This window comes from Myxocyprinus asiaticus, chromosome 9 (genome assembly GCF_019703515.2).
Source record: "Myxocyprinus asiaticus isolate MX2 ecotype Aquarium Trade chromosome 9, UBuf_Myxa_2, whole genome shotgun sequence".
Classification (NCBI taxonomy): Eukaryota; Metazoa; Chordata; class Actinopteri; order Cypriniformes; family Catostomidae; genus Myxocyprinus; species Myxocyprinus asiaticus.
Genome location: NC_059352.1, coordinates 44,460,523 through 44,477,049, shown reverse-complemented (window position 1 = coordinate 44,477,049; position 16,527 = coordinate 44,460,523). Strand labels below are relative to the sequence as shown.

General features: G+C 37.5%; 2 protein-coding genes across 6 annotated transcripts in view; one reads left to right on the top strand and one right to left on the bottom strand.

The window, feature by feature from the left end:
- The window catches only part of myh10 (myosin, heavy chain 10, non-muscle), an 85,544-nt gene extending 81,235 nt beyond the window's left edge, over window positions 1-4,309 (top strand). For both annotated transcript variants that reach the window (XM_051707834.1, XM_051707833.1), the window contains 3 exons: window positions 619-727; window positions 1,140-1,312; window positions 2,270-4,309. In XM_051707834.1, the coding sequence (XP_051563794.1) occupies window positions 619-727; window positions 1,140-1,312; window positions 2,270-2,405 (418 nt within the window). In that variant the 3' untranslated portion in view covers window positions 2,406-4,309. The remainder of the gene's footprint in view (window positions 1-618; window positions 728-1,139; window positions 1,313-2,269) is intronic.
- Window positions 4,310-6,111: 1,802 nt separating this feature from the next.
- The window catches only part of ubn2a (ubinuclein 2a), a 40,495-nt gene continuing 30,079 nt past the window's right edge, over window positions 6,112-16,527 (bottom strand). For 2 of the 4 annotated variants that reach the window (XM_051707836.1, XM_051707838.1), the window contains exons 16-17: window positions 16,186-16,254; window positions 6,112-7,615 (exon numbers count right to left, since the gene is read on the bottom strand). In XM_051707836.1, coding sequence (XP_051563796.1) covers window positions 7,569-7,615; window positions 16,186-16,254 — 116 coding nt within the window. In that variant the 3' untranslated portion in view covers window positions 6,112-7,568. The remainder of the gene's footprint in view (window positions 7,616-16,185; window positions 16,255-16,527) is intronic. The other 2 variants (XM_051707837.1, XM_051707839.1) reach the window with 1 other exon arrangement.

Below are 16,527 nucleotides of genomic sequence, written 5' to 3'. Positions count from 1 at the left end.
CCGGCTAGTATGATATCGACATGTACCAAAGACGGCACTGACAATGCAATACAGCTATCAACTGAACAAATCAGCAACTCCAACATCAACACCATTCGTTTATTTATGTACTATTTAGTTATACATTTTTTCATGATCCACAGTGCTGTCACGTCCGCAAATTTTTTGACACAGGAAAAAAAGTATTTCGGTGGACAATGACTTTTAGGCTACAGCAATTACGTCATGTATGGCGTTATGTAGCTCACATGCGACGTCCCAAAACCAGGAAGAACATTGTCGGAAACTTTAAAATGAATGACCATGAGGAGAGTCTAACGTCCATTGAAGATGATGAAATTGTGGCGAAAAGAGGTCACACACCTGAGTATACTTCTTGAACTTCAAATTAAAAGGTAGCTTACCCTGTGGAGTTTACTTGTAAACAAACAAGTTGTTTACATTCATTCTTGAGATCAAACAAACACATAGATTGCATTTCTTTCCCTATTAATGGTATGAAATGTATATCGTGATAAATTTTGATATTGAATGAAGTGAAGAAAAAAAAAATAGTTTGATACGATTTTTGACCATATTGCGCAGCTCTATTTATGAGTGTATTTGTGCACTTCACAGGGAGAGAGCTGCAGCCAACAAGATTGTACGTCGCACAGAAAAAAAACTTAAGGAAGTGTTCATGCAAGTGGAGGATGAGCGTCGCCATGCTGACCAGTACAAGGAGCAGGTGAGCAGAAATCCTAATCTAAACCAGCTCTGCTTAAATGTAATGGGTCCCCAACTGCTTCTACTGAATAAATGCAAAGCAGTTCAAGCTGAATTGTCTGTATCTGATAGCGCGACCATGATGTATGTTGCACAAAAAAATGGCAAGAGCTGGCTGAAATCGTCTGTTAGGAAACAAAATCTCTTTTCAAAGGTCTCAGGCTACTGAATGTGCCAAAGTTTTAAAGACCAATTGACATGAACCTTTGAAGATATTCTTAAAAGCAAACTGTCTTTTCTGTTTAAACATAATGTGCATCAACTTTATGCCGATAGTGGAACATGTGGCAACACAAGACTTTATTCCCACAATTTTGTTCTCTCCCTTCCTGTCGTTTTTAAAGAGGCTCACAGTTTGTGTATGTATGATTTAGATGGAAAAGGCAAACTCACGCATGAAGCAGCTGAAGAGGCAGCTGGAGGAGGCGGAGGAGGAGGCAACTCGTGCTAATGCCTCTCGCAGGAAGCTTCAGAGAGAGCTGGATGACGCCACTGAAGCCAGTGAGGGTCTGAGTCGTGAAGTCAACACACTCAAAAACCGCCTCAGGTAAAACACACGTGTACTTTTGCTCAAGTTGTCAGCAGTACAGGGGTTTAATGATTCACTCGTTTTCTCAATGCTTCGATAACAAATCCTGCCAAGTCACGTGCATCCATTTGGAAATATGATGTTTGAATTGAGAATCGTTAGTGTTGGTCAGGAATTAGTTTAAAATGCTAAAAATTGAATTAATCGTGATTTGGTAAAATAGTGTACAATATTTTAAAATGTATACATTTTAAATTAGATGTACACGTGCGCCGTGGTTCTCTAACGTGCGCACCCTCACAGCTTTCCCTTCAAAGACGCGTGCTGCACTCTTCCATCGGCTGTCACAGGACTGCACCCACACTTCGTTCCGTCCGTAATTCTCATTGAAACTTTTTCTGAGCAGCTTTTAAGCACTTTGTGTCTGATCTCTCCTCAAGACTGCTACTGAGAATTACATGAGCAATAGGGCTGGGTATTGATACAGAGTTCTCGATTCAGTTCCGGTTCACAAGCTCTCGATTTGATTTCAATTCGATATCGATTCATATGGGTATATTTCAGTTGTAATGTCTCTTTTGCTTACATATGAAAGGGACCTTCTAACAAGGTACTTTATGAAAATATAAATTTTACTAATTATATAAAGAAAACTTATAGTGATACATGAGACGTGAAACTAGCCCAGCTATGTCAGAAAATCGATTGCCTGGTCAGTTAGCGGTTATTATAAAATAAAATAATCAAAAAAGTTGTTTTGTAAAAATTGCTTCATAATGCACTGGTTAAATTGCAATGCAAGAACCTCACTTATTTAACTGATGAAAGGCACTAGAGTGAATCATATCATATAAAGATACAAATGGCTAAAGTTCAGCGACTGGTTGGCTGTTGTGTCTCTCGTTAATTTTGGTCACTTGTCGTGGCTGAATGAAGCATGCTGGAAATCCTCTGACTTCTCCCGCTCTCCTGCAGGCGAGGAGGTCCTGTTAGCTTCTCATCCAGCCGCTCTGGACGCAGACAGCTGCAGATGGAAGGAGAATTCTCTGATGATGACGCAGACAGCAAGGCCAGCGACCTGAATGAGAAACAGCCATCTCAAGCGGAATAGAGCACGGCGCCCTCCTGTGGCCATTCAGACCCACTGCTTCCCTCACTCCAAATGTCATCATGCAGCACCTGTTCTCTCCTTTCTTTATATGGGGTCAGCGGTACAGAAAAAGGACCAGTGAGAGCGATGTGTACATAAACACACAAAACACCTTTCCATTCCCACAAATAACACGCCACTCTGGGCTTTAGAAAACCCACTAACCACACATACGTGCTACCCTTAACCCTTCGTTTCTATCCCCTCCCAACAAGGGAGCATCAACTGCCTTACTCTTAATATGACAAGCTTCAAGACCGGGCGTACATCTGCCATAAGTGTTACAGTGCAACAGTATCCTTCAAATTACGTTAAATACTACGCTGAAGATAGAACACTTTAGAAGTGCATTCACGTCAAACTATTCATGTCCACAAAGCAATGAAAGTACTCACTCGAATCTAGTTTTAATGATGTAAACTCATCGCCTAGCTAAGCAAATGTGATGGATTGGGTTGTACAGTACAGCTCTCCAAATAAACACACATTCTGCTCATTTTTGGGTCAATGGAGATGCATGTGCTGCTCGTTTTCTACAAGTTAACAAAAAAAAAAAAAGAAAAGAAAAACAGTCCTGGGGCCCTGGACCGGATCGCAAAGGAAAAACTGTGAAAAGGCTACTCGCTTCAGCATCTCTTCATACAATTTAAACGCTTTGAATAAATAACTTAGTTAAAATGCAATAAATATTGCAGGTTACTGCTTTTGTGATTTATCTTCATTTAAGTTGAGGCCTGTTTGATTTTATTTGGATAAAACTATTGGGAGATTCAGTCGACGGAGGCGTTTTGTGTTTTTAAGAATTTGAATGTAACTGCAAATCACTATGAACTGCACATCGTAGAAAAAGCCATACAAGGCCACTTTAACTGGAAGGGATATATGAAGTTTTCCGGAAGCATATGCATGTCACAATGAAGAATTACAACCTTTTACCTTTATGAAAGTAATCTCTGTAGTTTCTTTTCCCCTATATGTGACACCAGTTGATGGTACTTCTCAAATCCAGCTGCTCTATCTGTGGTGAGATAAACTCCAAGTAAATACAGCCTCCAAAATAAGCGGAGTTAGGTGAAGGAAAACAATCGTTTTTCAACAATTTTAGAGGTCAACTCATTCATCTATGGTCAGATCAACTGGAAAAGTTTAAAATGTGTTCATTCACAGGCACTTTGGCTGATCAAGACCATCATCCTCAAAGACTTTTAAGTTTGGTGTTAAGAGTTTAGATATGGATGTTATGCTTCAAACACTATAGTAGAATTGCTTTCATCAGTATTATAAGGTAAGAGGATGAATGGAAACTGTACTAATGTGTTCCACTGTTAGCATTTAATGACGTGTTTCTTAAAGTGCCTTAGACACTAATTAGAAAACATCCATGAATATATGAAGTACGTCACACATCAGTAATGAAGGTGAAACACTAACATGAAGGTAAACATGGCTGAAAGAAATTTACATAAAAACATCAATGCTATATAACCCTTTTTTTTTTTTTTTTTTTTTTTTACTGTGCTATGAATCATCATATCCATTATATAGATTGCCTATTACTTGTATTCTCATAAAGGCGTGTGGAAAAATCAGTGTTATTGACCTTTTAAGGTAAAGAAGCCACTGGCAGCAAAGAGAAAGCTTGATTTCGTTTGGTTTTAAAGCTTTATCATCCATGATCTAGTTACTATTATTGCAGTTACCATTATTATTGCTATATTATCAATTCTATTATTGGACTGGCTGTTGACAACCAGGCATTCAACTGCAAATGTCTCTCCTGTTCTCTTGTAACTATACTGTAACTATTTCTAGATGACAGTGTGTTTTGTAAAGGAACAAATAAAACATTCATTGTAGAAGAAGAAGGCTTTTTTCCTTGTCTGAATGAAGTCTTGATTTCTTACTGACTGAAGTAAAAAAGAAAATGATCATAATTCATTCTCGTTTCTTGTTAAATAGTGATTAAAGTCTATGGGGTGATTCTCACCGAACTTGTCAGATAAATTCCTGGTCCTGTTTTATACCAAAATAATAATAAAAAACCTATTAAAAGAAGATTTTCGTAACAGTTACACACATTTTATCCCCCGATTCACATTACACACAATGCAAAAAAAAAAAAAAAAAAAAAAGTTTTTTATGGAGCTCATTACTGTGAAAACAATTATCCTACCTTTCATTTTGAAGCATATGTCTCTGCAGGACATTAGTGGGAGTGTACCAATCTGTGGGTGTTTCCAAATTGGGATGGGCCTTTCTCAACTATGTGTTCGACTTGAAATGCATCTCGATTTACATCGTCGAGATTTAACTGTTGCAGTTGGTGGAGGAGTTGAGAAGAGAGTGTCAAGCCGGACACTTGCTTTTCCCATCGTCTGCTGAACCTACACCAGGAAGATCACGTGATGTTTGCAGACGAAATGTGATTCAGATAGACAGATGCTTGAATTTTACACAAAATAATCAGAAACATTCATTTGAATGGTTTATGTGCTGCATAATACAGTGCTTGTTGGGTGTGCAAGAAAGTACAATAAAAGCCTGTATTATTTTAATACCAATAAAGGAGTCAGGTATTTCATCATTTTGAATGTTTTTAATGAATAAACATAATATTACTATGACAAACATAATATAACATGATGTACTGTTATAAAACATGGAATAGTAAGAGTTTTCGCCGAACTGGAGAATGGTAATGTCATACTAACATATTAGTATTTATTTCATACACTGACATAGCAGTAGTAGTATGTGAAGTATTCAACTGCGTGTTGTGAGTCTGACCAATCGTGAATGAGCTGTGACGTCATTAGAGCACGTGCAGCTCCTCTGGAGCAACTGCAGTGGCTGCAGCAGTCAGTAGCTCTCCAGTCGCTCTCGCGGTACTTTGATGGCATACATAAAGGTGACGCGGCGGTGGCGTGGTTCAAGTCGGACAAAATTTCTAACGGACATGCACTGCTTCGAGTTCAGTGCCGGGTCTGCACAGCGCTGCATGAAGTCGAACACACCTAATGAAAGTAGGTAATCGATGGGCGTTTTCAAACCGGGATGGGCGTTTCTCGACTATCCAATGAAAGTAGAGAATCTCAATGTAGTAATCAGTGGGCGTTTCCAAACTGGAAGGGGCGTTTCTCGTCTATCCAATGAAAATAGGGAATCTCAATGAAGTAATCATTGGGTGTTTTAAAACTGGAAGGAGCGTTTCTCAACTATCCAAACGTAGTACAGAATATCAATGTAATAGACAAATCGTGTAAAGCAGTTGAAAAACGCGCACTGGTTGGGAAATGCCCATTTTTGTAACTAAAAAAAAAAAATACTGTTGCTGGAATGAGAATCATAATTGAAAACAGTGGGAATAAAACATCCAGACGTGTAACGGTAATGATAATTTGGTGGTAAAATGTGCTCAGGTGTCTATCACAATGCAAAACATCTTAATGGTTCTCAATGTCTGATTAATTTAATGCAAAATATACATTCATATTTATTTTGTATTGATTTGTGATTAAATATGACCCAGACATTTTCATGACAGGTTTCGTGAGAATCACCCAAGTCAACACGAATTGGCACAACCCATTTTACATATCCATATTTTAGTTAACTTTATCCACCAGGAAATGATTGCATTGTGAAAATAAGTTAGTACAATAAAAACTATCAGCTAAAAGTTTTATTGAATTTTTTTTAGAGCTTGTACTTGAGACAAAAATTACAGCATTTTTATTTCAGAATCAAGACAAAAATAATCTACCCAAATAACTTTTCAATGCAAGTTTCAGTTGAAATCACCCCCACCCTAATTCAGTATTTTTAGAAAATAAAATAAAGCCATATATAAAATTCAATTTCAAAATTCTGTCCATCACAATATCCACAGCGACAACCAATTAATGTTGGCCTACAAAATTGATACATGATATTACAACGAGCACACACAAACACCTAACCTGTTGCTTCTCAACTCTGAGCTAAAACTGTCATCTTTGGTGCCATTTCTCATTTTAACAGTCATAAGATGTAGAGCAAGACATTTTAAAATGAAAGATATTTAGTGAAAAATGCAGCACAGGATGAAATGGAACACAGAGATGGGATGAATAGACATGAAAGGAAGGACAAATTGTCCTGTGAGGTATGGGGCAAAACTGGCAGAACAAATGTAGGGACAGACAGATAACACACACACACACACAAACATAAAATCCCCCTCAAACACAACTAATTGTTAAAGTGGAGAGCTTAAGCAACAGCTTAATTTTGCATTGAAGCATTAACAGTCCTGCATAGTTAAAACGTACAAACTAAGGCTTTTTATTGAAAGTGATGGGAAATTTCGTACTTTAATTTTATTAATATAAGAGTTCAAGTAGGTTATAATCTCATAATTTTCCTCTATGAAAAGCTTGCACACATACATGATTCATTCTTCATGAATTAAACTTTAAACTCAAGTTTATCCAGTGAGATACACAGCACCAAAGACAGCGAGACATCTGCACACACACACAAAGATGATAAACATACATACTGACCTGGAAAGAAAATATATCACATATAATTATGTATATTTTATATACATATCCATTTTACTCTACTAACACACCTTTAACATCATAATATATTCCTGTGTCAAAAAAATATAAATAATTTACCCATAAGTATCATTATTAATAGCTACTATTCTAACAGTCTATAGAAGGAAACAGATGGACTATAACATCCCTTTAGGAGTTTTAAACAAATATCTACTAAGAAAAATCACATGAATGCACGTTTCCAGCCGACATTAACTTAAATAGATATTATGTTGCTTTGTTTCTTTACTTCCTCTATTATCTCTATGTCCACAGTGATTAAGGTCTTGTGTAAACATGTTGACAAAATAATAATAATAAATCCACCCAGCTCACTCTAATCATCCAGAACACCGATCAATTAAAAGCAGAAAGACGGTAATTTAGGAAAGCGTTGAAATTCAATTTCATCTGAAAGAGTGTAGTAACGTCCCTCCCCCTTCCATGTAAATCCACGATTCAGACTTTTCCGTTCAGAATCAGAGCAGCTGAAAACATCCGTGGCCAACGGTATAAAAGTGTACATTCTGGTTCGCAGTCAGTGGGGCTTCCTCTTTGTGTCTCCCCCCTGACTTTGGTTTGCATCTGTAAGAACAACAAAAACATTTTTAATCATGGTGATCTGGACACAATTCAGCTTACTAGGACAGGAGAAAAGATTTCATTTCAATCCAAAAAGAAATCTGAATTTCAAATTGCAAAATCAAAATCATCTTCCAACTAGGGCTGCGACTAACGATTAATTCGATAATCGACTAATCTAATGATTATTTGACTATTCAGGCGATTACTGCAACAATTATTCATTAGCTCTTAACCGACTATTCAGCTTGTGCCTCGACTTAAAAGGTTGTATTAAACATGCTCACTAACAATAAAAAGGACAAAATAATCTTTTTAAAATACCTCTAAATGACATTAATGTATTTTTTTCCCTTTAATTCAGTGAAAGTTTAATTCAGTAAAAAATTCACTGCAAAAAAAGTTATCATCAAGTGTTTTTGTCTTGTTTTCTATTTAAAAATATAAAAAAATACTTAAAACAAGATACATTTACTTGAGAAGCAACATATAAGATATTTAGACTTGCTTTAAGAGAATGTATCTTAAATATAAGTGTATTTTGTATATAAGTGTATTTTTTCACTTGGTTATACTTCTGCGAGTGCAGTAAAGACAAAATATATTTATATTCAAGATCTATTCTGTAAAAGCAAGTCTACATATCTTATATGTTGCTTCTTAGATAAATGTAACTTATTTTAAAATATTTAATCATATATTCAACATTCTCAGATAACAATTTTTTAGATATTTATAGTGGAAAACAAGCCAAAAACAACAACAAATCAAAAAGTTTTTTGTTGCAGTCATCAAGAGCATGTGCGAGGGACAAGCTTCTCCACGTGAGAGAGCGCATCAACCGGGTGCAGTTTCAATCTCTCCTCCTTAGATCGGGTCACTTCACGCGACTCATAGAAGAGGTGCTGACAACACACAGAAATGCCAGTTTCGGAGTTTGTACTTAATTACATGACCTGCTTCCTTATTATTTGAACTTGAATAAAGGATGCATTAAAGACATAATGCTGGGGTTTTTCTTTTAAAGACGCTCGACATGCAAGTTTTACTTAAGCGGAACGGCAGCTCCGGCTCCGCTTTATTTCACAATGACAGTGCTTCTGTATTTACTTATTTTGTATTTTTGTATAATTTCTCGATACTTTGCGATCTACATCACCTTAAGCTGTTTGGAGTGCATCTTGACTGTGAGCTGTTTTCTTCCTCTCCTAAATCAGGCACGAGCTGCAGTGCTCCTCTCGCTCACCATCATTAGTTTTATATGATATAATGTTATGTTAAATTAGATCAAACAAATATTCGACAATGAACATATTTGTCAACAATTTTTTAATTGTCGATGTCGATATCGTCGACTAATCGTTTCAGCACTACTTCCAACACCTAATATCTGCCTATTTAAGCAGCATTTTTAGTCAGAGACATGCTGCCAACGCAAAGTCAGGCTAGGGTATACTAAGTTTTTCTAAAACGTTAACGAAAATGTTCAATTTTTTATTTTTTTTGTCAACAAAGACGAGATGAAAAATTGAAGAGGATACATTTAGATTACGTTGGCCAGAATGCGGAACTTGCGTTGCAAATACGCAGTTTCCGTAAAAACACGCAACATGCAATACAATACAAAGATATAAGGAACTTACTGTTTCACATTTTTCGCCATGTTCAAAAAAAATCTAAAACCCATTAGCAATTTAACATCTTCAATGTCTTGGCATAATGTAGTCTAAATGTGATGACAGTCTCATAAATCCCCTAGGAGGTGTATTTAAAAGTTCAGAGACATCCAAAATGGCCGACTTCCTGTTGGGCGGACCTAATGACTGTAATTATGAAAGTTCTCCGGCTTGATGAGAACTATATACGTATCAATTTTGGTGACTGTAGGTGAAAATGGGGGTGCTACAGAGGCTGTCTTATATGCCCATTTTAAACCTGTGAACTGTCACTGGCCAACAGGTGGGCCGTTTTGAGTGTGGCTAAAAAACAAATGCTTTGTTTTATATCAAAAACTTCAGGTGTTCACATACTTGGTATCATATTCAATTTAAAAACTCAACTTTCATCTTCTGCATTCTATTTTACAATTAGAACATTACACTGAAAACATTTTAAACTGTTAAGAGTGCATTTTTAAAATATGCAACATGAGTGACAGCAGGCTACTTATGTTTCACATTCTCTGCTTATGATCCAATCCAATGATTGAATTAAAAAACAGCATGCATTTCATTAAGCTCATTTGAGATAAGCAAGTACTGTGCAGAACCGATCACCAGTGATCACCGGCAGGTGCATGCCAATTAGAAATCTGTCCGACTTGCTGTGATATGACCACGTTATGTCAAAAATACTCCCACGAGAGCGAGGCGGCTGCAGTTGTAACAGGCAGGCGGCACAGTTGCTTTTTCCGAGCTGTGCGAACTGCAAGCACGATGGTAAATTACTTGCTGACAACACAGCTTAATGCTCATTGGCTTAAACAACCATGATGTTTTGTTCTCTTTTAACATTTTGATTTTTGTATATCTCTAATATCATGTTTTGGTGTATATAAATTCCCAAATATGTGAATTTTCCCAACATTCTGACACCTCTGTATGGGATATGTGATGGTATCATATTTCTGAAATATCTAAAATACAGTATGTCTTTATTAAACTAAAAATGTATGGAAAGACACGTCTTGTGGGGGGAATTAAATAACAGGTACAAATTTATTTTCATTTAAATGCAACAAAATTTAAATTGCATCCACTTTATTAACAAAGCACTTGAACGTGAATCACGCAATATCTGCCTTTGATCTCACAGCGGCTGATCCACTACGAAAAGTGAGAACTATCCGACTTGACAGCTGAGCTCTTATTTCACTCCTGCTCACTGCTAATGATTCTCAAAAGACCACATATGCACAATTATCTGAGTAAACTAGGCAGGAATTTGACATAAAAACACAATATGAATTTGAGAACAATAATACAAAAAGATCAGTTATATGAAAGCTTTTTCTAAGGACAGGACAAGTCTTTTTTTTTATTTTTATTTTTTATAAAATGCCATAAAGTTGGGACAGTAAGATATAAAATTTGGGATCTAAACAAATGTTAGAAACACCTCTTAAACCACATGTGAAGTGACAACATTTTATTGCACAACATAAGATGTTCACAAGATTAGAAATATTATAATAACTTCTAAAATAACTGGTTACAATGTAAGTGCTGTTAGCAGTTGGAGCCAGCAACTATTTTCATTTTCAACAAACATATTTTTTCTGCCATAAATTATACAAGATAATTCCTCTGGTCGCTCGAAATGATCACATGGTTAATGTTGCTTTCTGAACTGAGAAAGGCCAGCCCATGTAACCATGCAAACCTCACACTATAGATAAAATTACTCTGACGTCACACAGCAGGAAGCTGCGCTTCCGGGTTCTTTCAAGCAGCAGATTTCAATGGTGGAATTAGGCAGTGCTGCAGTTTTAATAATATTTTACGCTTTATAGGATGTAATAATGTATTTTAATGTCAATAAAAAGTTATTATAAAGGAATATCTATGGTTTAAAGTGAAGAAAGTATGTGGGTTCTTTTCTGGAATATCGGCAAAACAAGTTTAAACTTGGTTCAAAGAGCCTCTATGATTATGTCGGACATGCAACAGGTTGATGAATACACATCCTCACATTTAACACACTTCTAAAGCCTATGAATTTGGGTACTTAGAAATGAAAACTACCATCAGACATACAATGTGTGTCAGTTTTTTTCTGGGCAACCAAAAGAACCCAGAAGGGGCGGGGTGAAGCATTTGTTTGTAAACAGTAACTTCATCTATTGCCTACATGACCTGCCAGTCAAACCATTACAAGAGATCTACTGGCCGGATTGATCTAGGCAATTAGCCAATGCACATTTTGTAATAGGCTCGTTTGAGATGTCAAATGCCCCGCCTTGAAAGTAGACGAGAGCAGACGGCTGCAGTCAGAGGAGGAGTGAAATATGAGCTGTCAAGTCGGACAATTCTTACTTCTGGTAGTGTATCAGCTGCTACGAGATCAAAGGCAGATATCGCTTGATTCAAGTTTATGTGCTTCGTTGTTAATAAAGTGGATACAATTTTAATTCTGCTTTAAATAAATTTAAATTTTTAAATATGATGAACAAGACAATGTACCTGTTATTTAATTCCCCCTTAAGACACGTCTTCCTATCCATTTTTAGTTTAATAAAGACACATATTTTAGATATTTCAGAGATCTATATATGTACCATTTTTGGTGACTGTAGGTGAAAATGGGGGTGCTACAGTGACCCCCATATGCCCATTTTCAAGGGGGCACTACAAAGCCCCCCCTTCAAATTTGCCCAGCCCTAATGGCCGACGACTCTGATGTGTGTGCGAACACACGTGAGTTTTCACACGTTAAGTACCTCAAAAGTATCAAAAACCTTGAAAAGAAGGAGAAGGATCCTTAGAAGAACAATAGGGCATCCGCACTTTCAGTGCTTGGGCCCTAATAATAATAATAATAATAATAATAATAATAGTAATAATAATCTTTAGAAGAACAATAGGGCATTCACACTTTCAGTGCTTGGGCCCTAATAATAATAATAATAATAATAATAATAATAATAATAATCTTTAGAAGAACAATAGGGCCACTGCACTTTCAGTGTTTGGGCCCTAATAATAATAATTATCCTCAGAAGAACAATAGGACAACAACAGAGCCTCCACAATTTCAGTGCTTGGGCCCTAAAAATCCTTAGAAGAACAATAGGGCTTCTGCACTTTCAGTGCTTGGGCCCTAATAACTACAGTCTTGACCAACACAAAATAGTAGGTATGTCATAAAATATTGATATATTGATTATTGATTGATCAATATTTTTTTAAGCCACTGATATTAAAATTAGCCGACATTTAAATTTGAAGCCCAATTGGTGCTTTCCATTTCACTCAGTTGGCCTCTGTTTAACAGTCTGGCGTAATAGCGTTGGGGGACCACAAGTGGGTGATATACCATTTAGTTAAGCTGGTCGCGGTCACGATCACACACACACACACACACACACACACACACACGACGAGCTGAAGCGGCACAGATGGCAGTTTTTGTACTTCAAGAATGAACAGTGACGTTGATGAATTTGCAGGTTAGTGAAACTGGTGTAACTGCGTGATGCAATTTCTCTGTAAGTAGCTTTGAATAAGTCTTTCATTCAAGCTGTCAAGCCACAAAAAGACATACTTGTTACTGAAAACACATTGTGTAGGCTCTATGAAAGATACTTTTACACAATGTATCATCCAGTTATACTAGAGTAAATAACACGAACACATTTTTTAAATTTTTTTTTTTGGTTCCTGGGTAGTAAGTGTTATTTCCTAATTGCTTATGCCTCAAAAGTATAGAAAATGGCTATTATTCCCCACAAACTTTGCTTTTGTGACCAGGACAGTGACATTTTGAAATTTACCTATTTCCAATGAGAAAACGGGCGAATGTGTCTTTTCGCTCACATAATGTCCGAAAAAAACAACATATGAATCCAAATGAACATGTATTTATACTAAAGTAATACAAAAATGACTACAAAAGATTTAGAAGCGAGTAGTTTTTCGAGATTTACGATTATACTGTAAATCACTTTCACGAATCAGCCCCCAAATGTAGTCTCCCATCATATTCTCGTTATAGTGTCCTTGGTAGCGGCATTCAAAGTCCAGTATATCCTGATGGAAGCGCTCGCCTTGCTCCTCCGAGTACGCTCCCATGTTCTCCTTGAATTTATCAAGATGAGCATCAAGGAAATGGACTTTGAGTGATTTCAGAGGTGGAGCTGAGGAGAGAAACCCATACTAACCCAACCAAAAAGACCTCAACGACTTGATTAGAGATCTTGGTCTCACCAAGTCCAATGCTGAGCTTTTGACGTCTAGGCTCAAGCAGTGGAACTTGTTGGATGAAAGTGTGCAAGTCGCAGATCCGAGGAAGCATCATCAACCTTTTTCCAGCTTCTTCACCCGTCAAGATGGGCTCTGCTTCTGCCACAATTTGACCAGTCTGTTAGAGGCAATCGGAATCGCCTGTAACCAGTATGAGTGGTGCCTATTCATTGACAGCTCAACCAGGAGCCTCAAAGCTGTGCTGCTCCATAATGGTAACAAGTACCCGTCTCTTCCCCTGGCTCACACGGTGCACCTCATAGAGAATTACAACAGCATGAAGACCTTGCTGGAAGCCTTGAAGTATAATGAGTACGGCTGGGAGGTCATAGGAGACTTCAAAATGGTGGCATTCCTGATGGGTCTCCAAGGCGGTTTTACCAAGTTTCCCTGCTATCTTTGCCTTTGGGACAGCATGGACAAAAAGGCGCACTACCACAGGCGGGACTGGCCACAGCAGACCGAGTTCTCTGTGGGGAGGAACAACGTCAAGTGGGAGCCACTGGTGGACCCCCGGAAGGTGCTGATGCCACCACTGCACCTCAAATTGGGCCTTATGAAACAATCTGTCAGAGCTCTAGATAAGGAGTCGGCAGCCTTCAAGTGTCTTCAAGACTTCTTCCCTAAACTGTCTGAGGCAAAGTTCAAAGCCGGTGTCTTCGTCGGACCACAGATGAAGATGATCCTGGAGTGCAATGAATTCCCAAAGAAGCTCACTAGTAAGGAGAAAGCAGCTTGGAACAGCTTTGTCACAGTGCTTCGGGGCTTCCTGGGCAATCACAAGGCCGAAAACTATGTGGAGCTGGTTGAGACTCTGAAGAACTACGGTACAATGGGCTGTAGCATGTCCCTCAAAGTCCATATCCTTGATGCTCATCTTGATAAATTCAAGGAGAACATGGGAGCATACTCGGAGGAGCAAGGCGAGCGTTTCAAACCAGGATATACTGGACTTTGAACGCCACTACCAAGGACAGTATAATGAGAACATGATGGGAGACTACATTTGGGGGCTGATTCGTGAAAGTGATTTACAGTATAATCGTAAATCTTGAAAAACTACTCTCTTTTAAATCTTTTGTAGTCATTTTTGTATTACTTTAGTATAAATACATGTTCATTTGGATTCATATGTTGTTGTTTTTTTTTTTACTTTATGTGAACGAAAAGACACAAATTCCATTTTCTCATTGGAAATAGGTACATTTCAAAATATCACTGACCTGGTCACAAAAGCAAAGTTTGTGGGAAATAATAGCCATTTTCTATACTTCTGAGGCATAAGCAATTATGAAATAACACTTACTACCCAGGAACAAAAATTGTGTTACATAGTGTAATCTTTGTCCTTTGATAATGATTTGGGTCGAATTTAATTGTAAACTATGCGACTTGTGCTCCGTGGTACTTCAGAATGTTGACGCTGAACGTTGGCAGTGTGTGCTTACCTTTGTAGAAAATAAATAATTGTTTTTAATTTTAGAACGCACCATGTTGTCTGGTGTGTGACCCCCTTTAATTTACTCTGCCGCTCACAGTTTACCAAAGTTGTGTTGAGAAATATGTCTGAAGAGACAAAGACTATTGTGCAACGAGCAGCCCTATCTGGAAAAAAAAAAAAATCTGTATATCAATAATCATTGGGAGAATCTTCAGATTATCTATGCATGAAAAAGGCTGAAACAGGTATTGTTTTAAAGCTTAGAAGCATTACTTTACAATGCATATAGGCATTATGACAAAAACTGAACAAGTTCTTTGAAATTTGCAGACACATCAGGTGTTTCATTTTGATCATTAATTAATAATTTTGCACTGAACATATTATTGCAGGGTTTCTCAACCACTGGGTTGCGACCCAAAAGTTGGTCGCGGATTATTGTCTGCTGGGATCTTTGAGGGATCACGAGATCTTTTACAAATTACCAGTTAGAAGGATAGAACTGTACATTTGCAATGTTTGAGGCAACAGTGGCTCTATTGTTGAATCATGTTAATATCTCCAGGTTTCCATAAACAGCCGCAAGTAAGAGGCTGCATTTCTCTTATGTTAATTATTAGCAGTCCAATCACAATAATCCACCAATGCTATGAAAAGTTATTTTTGGACAAGGTCTCTTTACGTAGCGTTGCTTGCACTAGCTCCATGCATTAATGTACTAGTCTGAATGCAGTCCAATCTCTGGACATCATTATTTCACAGTGGCAGTCCCAAGTGTCACATTATCGCGAGTAAAAAAATAATTACTAATAAAAAGTTCTCTTCATAGTGTGTTTAATGACTGAAAATGTTTGTGTATTTAGGAAATTACTCGGGCTACAAATATTGGGCTATAGATATTAAGCCGCTATATTATAACCATATAAACATAACTAGATTAATTAAGTACCTATTCATTTATTCCCCCCCCCCCCACCCCCCACTTAGTTTAGGATAAGGGAACTGCCTTCGTAGATAATTGAAACCAATGCATCTCACTAGGTTTTAGAACAGATCTAATGTTACATAAAGCACAAAAAAGGGTTCCAACAAGCAGGGGTGGGGGGGTAAACTTACACCGAGCCAAAATTATGACAACACAGAGAGACAGAAGGGTTTTTTGCAGCGTTTACCTGAGAACGCAAGCTGCAAGTGGGGAGGTAGAGCAACCTGAGACCCTGGCTGCAGACTCTTAAACAGATCTGGGGGACAGGACAGCAGGACAGGTGGAAAGAAAGATGGACAAAGGAGTGCAGACAAATCCAGGAGCAAATGAGATTGTAGAAATACAGCACCAAACAGATGATATGGAGAAAGGTAGAAAATTGAAGAAAAAAAAAAAAAAGGTAAAGGTAAAAAGGGTTAGGGAGATGCAGGAAAAACGCAAGCATAACACAGCTAAACATGATACAAGCAAACATACAAGCACGACTCCACTAAAGGAAAAATTATTTGTACATGTCAAGTCACATTAA